Source organism: Dendrobates tinctorius, unplaced genomic scaffold, assembly GCF_039654945.1.
Source record: "Dendrobates tinctorius isolate UK_male_01 unplaced genomic scaffold, ASM3965494v1 ptg000038l, whole genome shotgun sequence".
NCBI classification, from domain to species: Eukaryota; Metazoa; Chordata; class Amphibia; order Anura; family Dendrobatidae; genus Dendrobates; species Dendrobates tinctorius.
In genome coordinates this window covers 9,832,639-9,848,836 of record NW_027361706.1, presented here as the reverse complement: position 1 = coordinate 9,848,836, position 16,198 = coordinate 9,832,639, and the positions used below count along the sequence as shown (strand labels likewise).

At 41.7% G+C, this 16,198-nt stretch overlaps 1 protein-coding gene across 4 annotated transcripts in view; it reads left to right on the top strand.

The window, feature by feature from the left end:
* The first annotated feature begins 791 nt into the window (after nt 1-791).
* Nucleotides 792-16,198, top strand: part of TMEM40 (transmembrane protein 40) — a 30,641-nt gene continuing 15,234 nt past the window's right edge. Inside the window, exons 1-5 of one of the 4 annotated variants that reach the window (XM_073574184.1) lie at nt 792-890; nt 4,804-4,869; nt 7,257-7,313; nt 14,857-14,996; nt 15,519-15,669. In XM_073574184.1, coding sequence (XP_073430285.1) covers nt 7,265-7,313; nt 14,857-14,996; nt 15,519-15,669 — 340 coding nt within the window. In that variant the 5' untranslated portion in view covers nt 792-890; nt 4,804-4,869; nt 7,257-7,264. The other 3 variants (XM_073574186.1, XM_073574183.1, XM_073574185.1) reach the window with 3 other exon arrangements.

The window sequence follows — 16,198 nt, the reverse complement described above, 5'->3', positions numbered from 1 at the left end:
GGAGGTTACTGTGAAGGAATTCACTGTGGGGGTTTCAGGCAGTATTTGTGGGGCATTTTGGTTGGCATCATACTTTATGGGTGCAATGAAAGGGGAATCTAGGGCTTCAGTGGAGGGAGAAATTACTTTGTAAAGGCTTCAAAGTTGTGAGATACACTTTTTTGTAACCCTGCCAAATTTGTTTATATTTTGGGGTTGTGTGGGGGCCCAATTAGAACTTTTGCTATGGGACCACATGGTTTCTCAGTATGCCCCTAGATACGTGTTCTTCCTTGCATATATTTTCTTTGGCTGTAAGATAAAATTATGATTTTCAAACCTGTTCGGACATGATGTGTCATTATCATAAGCCAGTCTGGTCACATTTTTGCAAAACTATGACTCGGAGTCTAGAATAAGCTCTCCCCACCCAAACCTGGTTATTTCTAGACTTTTGATATTTGTGATCAATATTTCTGTATTATTCCTAATAGAACCCCCATTTTTGCATTTCTTTAGTGAATAAAGTGTTTGTTGTCATTTTTGTCCTGGGTCAAAACTTAAATGATAAAAATCAACACTTGCCCTGGGATAAAATCTGATGACGATTAGTGAAGTGAAGGTCACTGAGGACGCCATCAGCGCTGATCAGATTTTTTGGGTGGGTTCCCTACAAGTGCTGTATAGGTACTACCTTTTCTGAATACACTAATGTGTTAACAGTGTTATTTCCTTTTCCACAACAATAAAGTTTTATATGCAGAGCCGGTTGGTCTGGCTTGAAGTCACTCTGCAGCTTCCTATAATGTGACATCACTGGAGCAGTGAGTAAGAAGCTGAAGCCGGAAGATGCAGGCAGACAGACACTGAGCAGACAATTCTTCGTATCAAGACTTCTCTCCTGCTCACAGGTAGGTGCTACGGTAAATTCCAGAGATGAAGGCACTTTATACCTATTTCTATGCGACTTACCAGGTAAATTGATGTATTTTATGTAATGTAACATGATAACGTAAATATTTACAGAGTATTTTGCTGTTAGTTGGAATTTTAAGGAAGTCCTTACTTTCCATCAGCTTCTCATAACTTCCTGGAGTTAAAGAAATATTTGTGATTCCTGCTTACGGTAACTAAGCTAAATGTTTCAAGCTGCATTTGAGGAAAAGCAAAATGTTGTGATGTAGATATACATAGATAAATAGAGAGATAGACCACTGGTCAAAATTACTGTTACACCGTCTGTAAAAAAAAAAAAAGCTGAAGTTGAAAAGAGGATGGCTTCTACAAATGGATAATGAACCTAAACACAGGTCAAAATTCACAATAGACGACCTCAAAAGGTTTCACAATGGCCCTCACAGTCCCCTGATCTGATCATCATTGAAAATCTACGGCTGGACCTCAAAATAGCAGAGGATGGAAGACGACCCAGGAATCTCACAGAACTGAAAGAATTGTCCAAGGAAGAATGGATGAAAATCCCTCAAACAAGAATTGAAAGATTCTTGACTGGATACAAAAAGCGTTTACAAGCTGTGATACTTTCAAAAGGGGGTAGTAGTAGGTACTATCCATGCAGGGTGCCCAAACTTTTGAGTCGGCCCATTTTCCTTTTTGTAATTTTTAAAATGTAATGTAATGCATGTGTTTGCCTAAAATGCAAAGGAAGTGTGTCATCTTTAAATTTGGCCCTTTTAGAGATCATTTCCTCTTCAACTTGCTTAACTGTTCACAATTAAAGTAATTTTGACCAGGGGTGCCCAAACTTTTAAATGCCACTGTAGGTAGGTATATAGATAGATGGATAGATAAAGAGATAGATAGATATACAAAGAAAACACAGCAGCACTCTGTATAAGACAAGATATGTGTAAAAAAGACACTGAAAACATTAAATCTGTGCTATTACTCTGTAAGATGCCCATTAACCACGACAAGGTGACCTCCCTCTGATCGGTCCTATCCTATTGTGCTTGCCACTCTTAGGTTAGGAGGCTACAGTTATATAGACAAGCATAGCCCAGGAGAGACATGTTTGTCCATTTAACTGTAGCCTCATAGCCTAAGAGTGGCATATACAGTAGGATAGGACCAATCAGAGGGAGGTCACCTTGCCGTGATTGATGGGCATACATGAATTGGCCATTTTCCTTCATTTTTTGTAAGTACATCTTACAGTTTAGTAACATAGTTTAGATTTAGGCTATGTGCCCACGTTGCGTTTTTTATGCGTTTCCGCTGCGTTTTTCTCGCAACGGAAACACTTAAAAACCGCACTCCCATGCAATCCTATGGGATTCCGCAGTTGCTGTGCCCATGCTGCTGATTTTCCCACTGCGGAATTGCACAGTGTTAGAATACGCAGCATGTTCATTATTTCTGCGGAATCGCGGTGATACCGCCACCATAGGATTGCATTGAAATGCTCACTTTACGCATGTGGCTATGCCCACCATGCGTAAAGTGAGCGCTTCATGTGCGGATGGTACGCAGGGTCTGGATCAGAGGAGACTCTCCTCCATGCCCTGGTTACCATAATCCTGTAAAAAATAGAATTAAACTAAAAAATAGAGATATATTTACCCTCTGTCGGCCCCCGGAGTCGTCCCAGTCGTCATTGGCGCTGGTGGCAAGTTCCGTTCCCAGGGATGCCTTGTGCAAATGACCTCTGATGATGTAGCGGTCTCGCGAGACCTCTATGTCATCAGAGGTCATGGATGTTTTATTGATGATCTACTCTGTGGATTAATCATCAATATGTTAGCCCCAAACAAGTCCTTTAAGGTTGCTTTTAGACATGAGCAAATATCTTCAGCTCCGATAACAAACATGCTGTCCAAGCGTGTGTTGTGACTGTCACACAGCCGCGACACATGCAGCTGCGACACCGAACACCTGATTATCGGAGCGCTCCAGGTATCCGGGTTCCCGCTGCAGCTTCTCCGGTTAGCACTACAGCTTGCTGAATAAGGAGGGAGCTGAAGATATTCGCTCATGTCTAGTTGCTTTTACACAAAACATTGTTGGGAAAAATACTGTGCATTCTTGTGCCATTTTTCCTGGAATTTTTTGCAACTTTTGTATCCAGATGATGGCTGTATTTCAAACTGTGAGTTTTAAGGTTTGCAGATTTTTTTTCAAACTTTTGCTTCGGTTATTGGGTCCATGGCAATTTTTTTCTTTATAAACAAAGCAAAAATATGTATGAAAAGGCCACCAAAAAACATTTGGAGAAAACACGGATCTAGTCTGTAGCAATGTCTTTTTATGTTGCTGCTTAAATTTTCCTGCAATGTAGACAAAAGTCAAGATCTAGCGGGAACCTTGAGGAGACGACGGAAGCAGCATATAATCGCTTCTGTCTTCGTAGTGTTCATTGCTCTTTATGAATTAAGCAGAAGCATTGATAATGACGCTGCTTCTATTGAACCTCATATGATTGCAGCGTATCTCCCTGACTGTCACGGTTCCACTCCTTAGTGTGTCTGAAATACAGTTACTGACAGCTTAGCCGTCCAATCTGGTACAGGGGTGTGCTGAAGCTGTCAGTACTTTGACTGACAGTTCAGTCATCCAGTCTGGTGCAGGAGCGTTCTGAGCGCTCAGTGTGTTGATTGACAGCTCGGACGTCCAATCTGAGACTGGGAGGCACTGTCGGACGTACATTCAGCTATTGTGTGGTTTGTCTCTCTGTGCTTTGCGCTCTGTTTGTTGATCTTTTGTTGCCTGACCTTGCTCTGACCATCTGTCTGTTTAACCCCTTCTGCTCTGATCTACTATCCTACTGGTACTCTGAACCCTGTACGTTACCTGACTATGCCTTTGTCTCTTCCTTTTTTTATGATGTATCTTCCTGACTTTTGACCTTGGACCTCTTGACCACTCTTACTCATGGCTAAGTCTGAGTAATCACTAGCATCACATTACTGCTCACCAATACGTTTTTATTTTTCACCAGTATGCAGTCTGTTCACATGCTCTGTGACCAGGTGGCGAATTTGATGCAGATGACTCAGGATCTGCCTTAGGAATCCCAGAGTCTGGAGTGATCACAATGTCAGTTACAGGGTTAGAAAACTCATTTGATGAAGACCTCCTATAGCCCTCTACTGCTGGCAGTGGCTGTCACATCAGTACCCTCTGATGTACAGTTGGTCTCTCCCGAACCTGTAATGGCCCTCCGTTATAAATTTTCTAGAGAGAAAGACCAGTTTAGGTATCCACGGAGAGCTGTAGGTTATGTGTTACCCTTGTCTGCCGGCTGTCAGGGGAGGAGTTCCAGTGAGTGGGAATAATCATGTCCCTACTGCGATGGAGTCCTCAGATCTGGACATTTTCCTTGTCCTCACAAGCCCCAGAATGATTTTCTGTTGACACTTTTTTTGACAGTTTAGGTCTGATATATGACTAACCCAACAGGAGCCATGTCGCTGAGGCTAAGATCATGAACCTGGCACAGAGGGGGTGGCCCAGCTGAAGACTACTGTACTGAGTTCCAGCAGTGGTCCACTGAAGTTCTGTGAAACGATGCAGCTCTTAGGTGTCAGTTCTACAAAGGTCTTTCTGAAACCCTTAAGGATGCTCTGGTCCCTTGTTCTCAGGCGGAGGCCATGACCCATGCAATACGAATGGACTGCAATATCCATGAGAGACGTAATGAACAGTAGGCTGCCCATTATAGTTCCCCAGAGCAGTTCCATTTACCGGAGGTTAGAGTTGCCAGTCTTCGTGTTGTGAAGAAAAGACGTAGTCACGATCTTAGACTCTGTCCACTACTGTGGTCTCTTTGGACAGTCTCTCAAGAATTGTCCATCTCATCCTCAGGCTATCAAACCGTTGTGAGAACGTCTGATTCTGAGTGACGGCCGTGGAGGTCACCTTGATGCCCAGGTAACTTTTTCTTCAGCTGATAAAGTACTGATAAATACATTATCCTTCAAGAACCAGGTGTTATCAACATTGACATTTATTGACTGTGATTCCTGTTAACTTTCTTGATTTGTGACTGATTCTGACGTTAGGGTTAGGGACAGTTATTGGAGGAAGACCCATTTACATCTTTGCACTTGATAAAACATCATTAGCCCTAAATTTGGTCATGAGGATAATGGTGGATTTCACTCTCCAATTGGGAGCTCTCCATTCTGAATCCATATCCTGTTCCATATCCTGTTTTGTGCTGGATAATTTACCTGCTGGATTGGTACTGGGGCTTCCATGGCTGCAGACTCACAATCCAGTTATTGATTGGTGTCATAAGGAGATTATGAAATGGAGCTTCAACTGTTACAAAAAATGTCAAAAAACTGTACAATTATGCTGCAATAGTCTGGAGGGTCTTCCGGGGTACATGAAGGACTTCAAAGATGTGTTCTCGGAAAAAGAGGAGGAGATATTACCTCCCCATAATCCTTATGATTGTTTTATTGACCTTATTCCTATCGCCAAATTGCCTAAAGCTCGCCTTTACAATTTGTCTGGGCTTGAACGGACCACCATGAAAGACTACGTTAACGAAAGTTTATGGAAGGGTCATATCCTTCCTTCTCCTCCCCTGTAGCTACCGGATTTTTCTTTGTAAAAAAGAAAGATGGGGGTTTCCATCCTTGCCTCGATTTCCAAGAAATAAAAAAAAACACGGTTTAAAATACTTACCCACTTCCAATCATCCCCAACCTATATATTCAGATTCTGGTGGACAGGTTGTTTTATAAACTTGATCTTAGAGTGGCTTACCATTTGATATGCATGCGGAAGGGTGATGAATGGAAAATGGCGTTTTTAACATCTGAGATTTTATTTGAAAACCTTGTCATGCCTTTCAGGTTATCCAATGCACCTGCTATGTTTCAAAATGTTATGAATCATATTTTCTCTGATTGCATTGGAAGATTTGTTATGATTTACCTGGATGATAGTCTAATTTTCTGGACAGATTTGGACACTCACCAGGAACATGTCTGTGCTGTGTGTTACAAGGGTTGAGGGAGAACTCTTTGTTTGCTAAATTAGAGAAATATGTTTCTTTCTGTTCAGGAAATTTCATTCTTGGAGTTTATCGAGTCAGCAAAGGGGTTTAAGATGGATCCGGGGAAGGTGCAGGCAGTCCATTATTGATTGGGTTCAACCTCGTGATCTTAGGGTTTTGCAGCATTTTCTAGGATTGGCTATTATGGAAAATTTATCAAGGATTTTTCTCAGATTGCTAAACCTCTTACTGACCTCACATGTTAAACCTAAGTGTGTCTGGGATGCAGTTACTGACAGGTCAACCATTCAATCTGTTAAAGGGACAGGCTGAAGCTGTCAGTACTTTGATTGACAGCTCAGTTGTCCTGTTTGGTGCAGGAGCATGCTGAGCTGTCAGTGTATTGATTGACAACTCAGCTGTCCAATCTAAGACTGGGAGGAGCTGGCTGTCTCCAGGTGATCATTATCTAAGGTGATTGCCATGCTACTTAACTGAGCTGTTAATCCCAGACCTCTGCCAGATGTACATTCAGCTACTACGTGAATTGTCTCTCTGTTTCTTGTATTATGTTTATAGATCTTTTGTTACCTGATCTTGGAACTCATTCTGACCAGCCATCTGTTTAACCCCTTCTGCTCTAATCCGCTATCCTTCTGGTATTCTGACCTCAGAACGTGACCTGACTATGCCTTTGCCTCTTCCTTCTGATTATGATGTACTTTCCTGGCTTTTGACCTTTGACCTCTTGACCACTCTGCCTCACATCTTTGTCGTGAGTAGTGACTAGCATCACACTGACATAGCTGAGCTATGGAGCACTACCAAACCCGAAAATCCCCACTATATGGTGTATGGTGCTGTGCTCTTTTGACTGTACACTGTGTGCATTTGGCCTCCATGGGAGCTACAAACAGCTGGAAAAACCCTTTAAGTCCCCAGGTTTTCTACAATCTTGCACATTAAAGACTTTCTAATTTTCCTCCTTTGCAATTAAATGCATAATAATGCTAGAGAATATCCTAATTAACACTATCTGATTAAAAAACTGAGGATATAGTTGCATTATTTTCCATAGTGTGAGATGAGAGGTGCGCCATTGTGTGCTAAGCTATCAGACCACGGGTGTCCCCTTTGGCTGTAAAAAATGACGCACCCTGTATGACCCTGTATTGGTATATGGCAATATATTTTTCAAACAAGAACAGAAAGCTCATGGATTAACCCATTTCACTGAAGCTAATAACCTCTTATCGCTCCAACAGTTTTGTATAGTTATCTAATCGGTGATGTGTTCTATATTTTGCAGAAATCACAATGAGCTCTGTGAAGTTATCACTTCCTGTCCACACCCAGGAGGAGCAAGGTAGAATGATAAAGGATGAAACTCTGATGTATATTATCTAAATTTTTACCCAATCCAGGGACAATCTACCTATTTACTAATTTGTTGAACAGGATTAATACAGTGTAACATAACACCTTACTACCGTCAGCAGGTACAGGGTGCTGGCATAATGTAAGGGCATATTTCATCCAAACTTATTATTTCTATATGTGAATAACAGTAGAATTCTTTAATAGTAATGTAATATTTTACCGTATTTTTACAAAGTATTACCTCATCACTCCTCAAAAGAATTATGAAATATTATTTTATGCCTGATACTGATGTTATCATATCCTTACCTTAGTAGAGTATGCACCCTATTTCTTGTGACCTTTTTGCACCATGACAGATATGGACATCATGCTATTAACCTGGTACTGCTTCTGTATTCGCGCGATCATCAGCAAGAGCCTGACTGTTATACATAGCCGGGCTAACTCCTGGGAATGGTGTGACAAGAAGAGATTGACAGAGGAAGAGTTCTCCCTCAGGCAGACCATCGGCACCCCTGTAGCACGATCGCTGGGTGCCAATGGGATCCTATGGCAACCTGAGGCCTGACAGTAGACCCTGGGTCTGTCACACACTACAATCCACTGGAAGAGGGGTCTGATAGGTTTAACTAGCAGCAGCCTATCAGTTAGGTAATACAATGTTAGGTAACACACTGCACTACATAAGTAGTGCAGTGTGTTAGCTATGTGGTTCTGAGAATATATGTTCATTTCACCCTAGGGAACGGAAAGTTAATAAAAAAATGGAAAAAATTAACTGTTTTGACAAAAAAAACAAATAGATAATTTTAAAAAATGAGAAACAAATGTAGTGTTTAAAAAAAACTTCCCCAAAATCCCAATTTTTTCCAATAAAAAGTTGTTGAAGGTAGAAAAATAAACACTGTTTAAAACCAACACATATTTTGTATTGCTGCATCCATAACATGTAGTATAGAACTGTGTCATTATTTATCCCATAAGGTGAACTCCACACAAAAAAAAATTGAAAAACAATGCCAGAATTGCTGTTTTTGTACATTCTGCCTGACAAATAGTAAAACTAAAAGCGATTAAAAAATGTAAATATCCAAATATTGTACCAATAAATACTACAGATTGTTATGGAATAAACTATCATAGCTCCCATACAGCTTTATAATAAGAAAAAAAAAGCGAAAAAGGTATTTCTCTAAGAACATTGCGCAAAAAAAAAATCTTTTTTGTTAAAAGATGATTTTTTTTTTGTTCAAAAGTAGAAAAATGTAAATTGGGTTTCACTGTAATCGCAATGACTTATACAATAAAACTATTCCATTATTTAACCCGCCTAGTGAATGCTTTAAGAAAAAATATGAGAAACAATACCAGAATTACTATTGTTAGCTCCTTCAACCTGAGAAAAATTAAAGTGATCAAAAAGGCATACAGTGGATTGTGAAAGTATTCACCCCCGTTGGCATTTTTCGTATTTTGCTACCTCACAACCTGGAATTTCACTGTGTTTTTTGAGGGTTTGCATCAGTTCATGTAAAGAACATGTCTACAACTATGAACATTTGGTTTTATTTTTATTGTGAAGCAAACAACAAATAGGACAAAGTAACTGAAAACTTCAGTGTGCATAATTATTCACCCTTAAAGTCAGTACTTTGTAGAGCCTCCTTTTATTGCAATTACAGCTGCAAGTCACTTTGGATAAGTCTCTATGAGCTTTACACATCTGGCCACTGGTTTTTGCCTATTCCTCAAAGCAAAACTGCTTCAGCTCCTTCAAGTTAGACATTTTCCTCGGGTGAACAATAATTTTCCAGTCTGACTACAGATTCTCAATTGGATTAAAGTCTGGGCTTTGACTAGGTCACTCCAAAACTTTAACACATTTCCCCTTAAAACATTCAAGTGTTAGCAGTATGCTTTGGGTCATTGTCTTGTTGGTGTGAGTTTCTCGCACGTTTTACCCCGGCCTTATTGTGGTCGTGTGGACAGATACTCCAGTCTCAGCTTGGGAACTCTACAGCTCCTTCAGGGTTACATTTGGTCTCTGTGCTGCCTCTCTGACTAATGCCCTCTTGCCCGGGCTGACAGTTTTGGTGGACAGCTCTCTTGGCAGGTTTGTTGTGGTACCATGTTCTTTCCGTTTGATGATAGTGGATTTGATGGTGCTCCAGGGGATCATCAGAGATTGGGATATTTTTATAACCCAACCCTGACTTGTAGTTCTCAACAACTTTGTCCCTGACTTGTTTGGAGATCTCCTTGGTCTTCATGATGTTGTGTGGAGTTCTCCTTGGTCTTCATGGTGTTGTTTGGAGATCTCCTTGGTCTTCATGGTGTTTGGTTAGTGGTGTCTATTGTTAATGGTGCTGCGGCCTCTGTGGCCTTTCAGAAAAGGTAAAGTGTATATACTGACAGACATGTGATACTAAGGCTACTTTCACACATCAGGTTTTTTCTGACAGGCTGGATCCGTAATCTCGCCGGATCCGGCATCAAGTCTGAAAACCTGATGGAACGGATCCGTTTTTCCGCCCGATCCATTTGCGGATCAGGCAAAAAAACAGATCCTTTACATCAGGTTTTCCATCCGTTTCTTCTGGTTTTTATCCGTTTTATGACGAATCCGTTTTTTTAAAATGCCCATGGGAGGATCCCAAACGTGATTGGCTACTGAAAACCTATATATACAGTGTTCCTTCAGCCCCACTTTGACAGGTTGTAGAGGAGCAAGTGTGGGTTGTAGAGGAGAGCAAGTGGCTGGCGAAGATGGAAGGCGTGATAGCAAACATTCTGAAGATTAATGTGGATTTTACTGTTGAGGTGAATCGTTTGAAAGCGATTGTTCTGGAGAAGGAGCAAGAGAGACAACAGTGCATCCAACGGCTGCGCCGATGACATTTGTGGATCCACCCCATCACAGCCCAGAGAATGACGCGTAGGGTGTATTCTACAATATACATGGAGCTACGAGGAAACCCTGAGAAATTTTTCTCATATGTTAGGATGCAAATGGAGAACTTTGTTTTCTTGGTGGAGCGAATTGGACACCTCATCAGAAGAAGTGACACATATTGCCGCTTCTCAATTTCACCGGTGGAGCGTCTGATGGTGACTCTTCGGTAAGCCATTTTTATTGTATCTCCTCCTTTTAAAGCACACGTCTAACTGTAATGTTGTTACTAGTAGTTTTTAATAATCCTTTTTATTACATCTCGTACTGTTAAAGCTGACTTATAACTGTAATGTTATTTCTGGTATTTTGTACTCATTTTTCCCTTTTTTTGTCATAGATTCCTTGCAACTGGCGAATCTCTTTCGTCACTCCATTTCCAGTTGAGACTTGGGATTTCCACCATCTCCGGAATTGTGAAGCACACATGCCGTGCATTGTGGGACTCTTTACATGACGAGTTTATACCACATCCCACAACGGAGAGTTGGCTGGAAACTGCAGATAAATTCCAACAAATCTGTCAGTTTCCCAATTGCTTGGGTGCAGTGGACGGGAAACATATCTGAATTGTCAAGCCATCTGGATCGGAATATTTTAACTATAAAAAATATTTCTCCATAGTGCTCATGGCCATCGCTGACACAGAATACAAATTTATAGCGGTTGATATTGGGGCCTTTGGCCGCTTCAATGATTCCCCAGTTTTCAAATTGTCTGCAATGGGGCATCATCTCTTTGGAAACATCTTCCAATTCCCACCCCGAAGACCGCTGCCTGAAACCTCTGGGCCACCAATGCCATTTGTTTGTGTTGGGGATGAAGCCTTCCAACTATCGGAACACCTGCTGAAACCATACTCCAGTAGTGGATTGACGCGAACTAAAAGAATTTTTAATTACCGCCTCACACGAGCACGAAGAATGGTGGAGTGCGCTTTTGGGATTCTGACAGCGAAAAGGCGAGTTCTATTGACTGCTATTAACCTGAAGACTGAAACTGTGGGCGAGGTGGTGAAAGCTTGTGTGGTTCTGCATAATTTTGTTATATGCAAGGAACAGATTTGCATTGATGACCACCCTGAAGAAACCACCTTGCATGATTATCACAACATTACGCATACAACTTCTGTGTCAGTTTCAAGAATGAGGGACAAATTTGCTGAATACTTTATTTCACTTCAAGGAAGAGTAGACTGGCAGGATGAGAGGGTTTGAAAAATTTGTCTTGTACCTTGTAACTATTGATCTTCTTTACCAAAAGTATTCTACCTTCTTTACCCAAGTTGTGTACCTGGTTGTGTTTTACTTTCTTTACACACAGTATTTATCTTTGTTTTACCCAACATTTTTAACCTTAAAATCCTTATAACTTAATAAAAGACAGAAATTTAAACCAAAAACCTTTTTTTTATTTACAAATTATTAAGAAAACAAAAAATTATAAATCAACATAGTGGGGGGTGGAGATAATGCTGGAGGTGCTGTCAGATTGGGACACTTCGACATTGGGTGTGTGAGAGAGGAAAGTGATGATGGTGTTGGTGAAGTATCAGTAGGTAAAACAGGTGAAGGGGTGGAGAAAGAAATAGAACGGGTGGACATGAAACCGGGAGTAGTATTGGGAAATTGGAAGGTATGAGGGGTGGAGTAGATGGATTGGTAGGCAGAAGTGGTGGAGGGTGGAGGGATGGGTGTTGAAGGAGACTGGTGGTAGTGGGCATGGAGTGGAGGCACGGATGATGTGGTTGGGAAGTGGCACGGGGTGGTATGTTGGTACGTGGTAGGATGCTGGTACGGGGCATGATGCTGGTATTGCAAAGGAGGGGGAGGAGGGACAGTGGCTGGAGGGGGAGCAGGTGTGGGAGGAAGTACCGGGGTGGGTGGAGGGGCTTGTGAGGTAACATGTGCTAGAGCAGACTGGTGCGATTGCCTTACATGCATCTGCTGATCAGGAGATAGCTTATCCATGTGCTCGAGTACCAACTGAAAAACATGTGGTTCGGAGCTTTACTTGCAGTCATTTTCTCAGACAACAGTTTCAGACAGTTCTGGAAGGATGCACTCAGATGCAATAATTCAGGCGCATAGCTCTTTTTCTGACCCCTCTGGCGCTGCCACCCAGAACCCACAGGTGTAATAGAGGTGGCAGCAGCAGAGGGGTGAGGTAAAGGAAAAGCTATATCCTCACCAGCAGATTCATGCAATGCAGGCGGCCACGATGCTCCAGCGCAAGGGGGTGGGACCGAAGGTTCAGATGTGAGGGAAGGCTGGGAAGGTGCAGATGATGCGGGACTGTCGAAGTGTCCCTCGGTGGCGGACTCCTCAGGGATAGCCCCAGAAGTGTTCAACGGTGCATGCTCCCGAGTGCTGCAGATGGTGCTGTGGAATAAAGAGACAAAAAGATAATTAATATATTGATATTGCATGGCCCTGGCTGAAAGCAAAAAAAAAGTGTTAGACATGCAAACATATTTTCTTAAATGGGGTGTGTAATATTTACCTTCTGCTCACCATCGTCGCCCAGAGGAACAACAGGGCTCTTGAGTATTTGTACTTGCTCCTGCGTCCTCCAGATCCACTCGGGGCCCGCATCTCGCTGTTTAACTCCTTCTTGAAGCGATCCCTGATTGACCGCCACCGCTTGACAATTCTCTCGCCTGAAAAGTGAAAGCACAAATTGGTTAGGATACAACGCTTTACATCCAGCAGCATAACTGAACTGTGTATACTTACGCACTTTATGCTGGTCCCGAACACCAAGGCCCTCCCAGTTGGGCAAAAGTTGCCGGCATACTTCCTCCCAGAGCCGACGGGTCACAAGGATATCGGCGTGGCTGCGGTCCCCCATATTCCACATTGGCTCCCTTTCTCGGATCAGATCGATGAGAAGGTCAATATCTAGCCCGGCCTCCTCCTCACCGTCCGACTCAGGAGCACACTGTGAAGCCTGTTAAAAAAAGAAAAAAACAACATTAGCAATAAAACAACGTAACGTTGTAAAAAAAAAAAAGAGGCTTACCTGCTGTCGACTGCCCATCCGCTCACGCCGACCACTCCGGGAGACACTTTGAGGACCTCTGGATCGAGCACCAGAATCAGAAGACCATAAAATTAGAAGAAAAAAAAAATTATTTGCTTTGATGTAGGCGCTGTGTGCAGTGTGATGTCTGTAATAATCACTTTTTTATGTGTTGTGTGAAGTGTGATGATGTGTTTCTGCGATGCATGCAAGAAACTTACCAATTGCGATCCCACTACGGGTATCTTTCCACCCCTTCGGTCTTCTTCTGGAAGCACCTCTTCTGCTGCTGCAGCTTCCTGTTATACAGAAAAGATCGATAAATATATATATATATATATATACGCACATACATATACAGGGGGTACAACAGTAGGTGGACAGCATGTGTGTGTAAACTAGGGTAGTGAAACATTTCCTAATAACTGGATTGGCCGAAGAGGCCCACTTGATTGGCCGCCACGTTCACCAGACTTGACCCCCATGGATTTTTTATTTTGGGGAGTACTCAAGGACAAAGTTTATAGTCGAAAACCAAGTGACAGTGATTGCAAAATTACATAACAGTTGAATTTAAACAAATTAATACCCAAAGAGATTTGTGCAAAATGTTTAGTCGCAGCGTACCACAACAGGCTTTTTCCGGATCCGGCGCATTGCGGCGCCCATAAACTTTCATTATAGCCAAAAACCGGAAGCGCTGGATCCGGCGCTGTCTGGTTTTTCGCAGCAGACAAAAAACGTTACTAGAGACGTTTTTTCCAGATGCCGGAAAGAAACATTTTGCCGGATCCGGCAAAAACCGGAAGCAACGGAAGGCCATGCGGCGCAATCTGGCGCTAATACAATTCAATGAGAGAAAAACGGTTCCGGCGGCAGAATTTGCCAGATCCGGTTTTTGAAAAAATGGACGGATCCAGCCTGTCGGAAAAAAACCTGTTGAGAGAAAGTAGCCTTAGATTGTACACAGGAGGACGTCCTGTCACTTAGCATGGGGCTTAGGAAGGTAATTGCTTGCACAACAAATTTTTAGGGGTTTCATTGCAAAAGGGGTGAACACATATGCACATGCAAATTTTTAGTTATTTGATCCCATAATTTGAATTTATACCTATATTTTTCTCACTTCATTTCACCAGTTTAGACTATTTAGTGCTGATGCATCACACTCACAATATAGCAAACACAACAAAAAAATGATGTTTTTGTTTGTTTTTAATAAAAAAAAACACAAACCTACATAAATGGTGTTTTAGCATTTTTGGATTGACCTGCAAAATAAAGTTAACTGATGAGTGAGCAATGTTTTTTTTAAAAAAAAGCCAAAATTACCGTTTAATTGTTACATTCCAGTTGCTAAAAAGTATAATAAAAAATGGTGATAAAAGTTTTGTGTACCAGAAAATGGAACCACTAAAAACTTCAGATTTACCCTGACCTACCAAGTGTCATCATCCAATTTGCTCATTGTCTAGAGTGGATTCCATGATGTCAGATTGTAGCAATAATCTCTACTGGTAATGATCATTTTCAAGTGAAATTTCCTTTGCTTTAGATATTTTCCAGAAAGCGTTCATCAAAGATTTTGAGAATTTAAAGACAAATGCAGCCATTAGCCAATCCTTCTGTTATCTCTTTGTATCCATCTGCAAGATGCCCACACTGTCCTTGTACACTGAGAAGGAAGCTCAGACCGTGAGTTCATACAAACTATCTGTGGTCTCTAGCATCAGTATAAATATTTACTTACTACTTGATCGTAATTAAAACATCGCCACCTAGTGGCTACATTACTGTAAAAAATGGTGGAATGTTTGTTTGTTGCTAAATTTCGCTAGAGAATATTTTAATATTTTGCAAGGAGTCTGTATGTTCTCCCCAAGTTTCTGTGAATTTTGCTCCGGTTTCCTCCCACGCTCCATAGACATACTGATTGGGGATTTAGATTATGAGCCCCGATGGGGACAGAAAAAAAAGTCATAATCGGACTGATCTAGAGGATAGTATCGTTTTCACTTGGAATAATAATCAGCTCGATTTTCTCGGATGAGAGAGAATACAGTTGTGTGACCTTAGCCTAATTGCTTAATAGTTTCTAAACCCTGAAGCGATTATTTCCTAAGATGTGGGTGTAGGTACCCTTAAGATAGAATCAACTTCAAACATAGGAAAAAAAATGAGGTTACGTGCCCTAAGAAAAACTCATTTGTATTGCAGATAGTTCAACTCAGTGACCCTCCAGGAAAGCAGTTGGCTTTTCTAAAGTCTATAGATGATAAAGGTTCACAAGCCATTGCAATATTTTACTTGTTACTACACATGAATGAAGAGAAAGCCTACGAAGAGCTCCCCAGCTGCAAGGAGAATGGTATTCCTTTGTATGTTTTTTATCGATTGTCTTCGGCCTCCATATGGCTCTGTTCACATTTGTGCTGCCTGCAACCAATGATGCTGACTGTGCCCTCTGGCAGTGACACCTGCAGTAGCCTGACATACAGCACAGTGGAGAAAAGGCTTGGGGACATTACCAAGGCAATACAAATGGGAACTTGTGTCAGGAAGGTTGTTCCTTGCTCACAGTCATCCTAGTGTCAGTATAGGTCTATGCCTGCCGGCCACAGTCTACCCTGCTCATATGTAGCTTGCGGGTTTACACCAGTCACTAGTTACTAGTTGAACTGCTCATCCCCGCCCATCCTCGACTGCAAGTGTGCAAATTGCACAATACTTCTTTTTGCAACTCACTATCTGAATATGAGCAGGTATACACAGTGCTTTCACTGGTTACGTCAGGTTCCGGCTGGGTATTGAACATCAGGCCAGTCCCGACAGCAAATTGCGAGTGTCACCTGCTCCTTGTTTTTTATGCATTGAGCTATCTTTAAATAAATGCATTA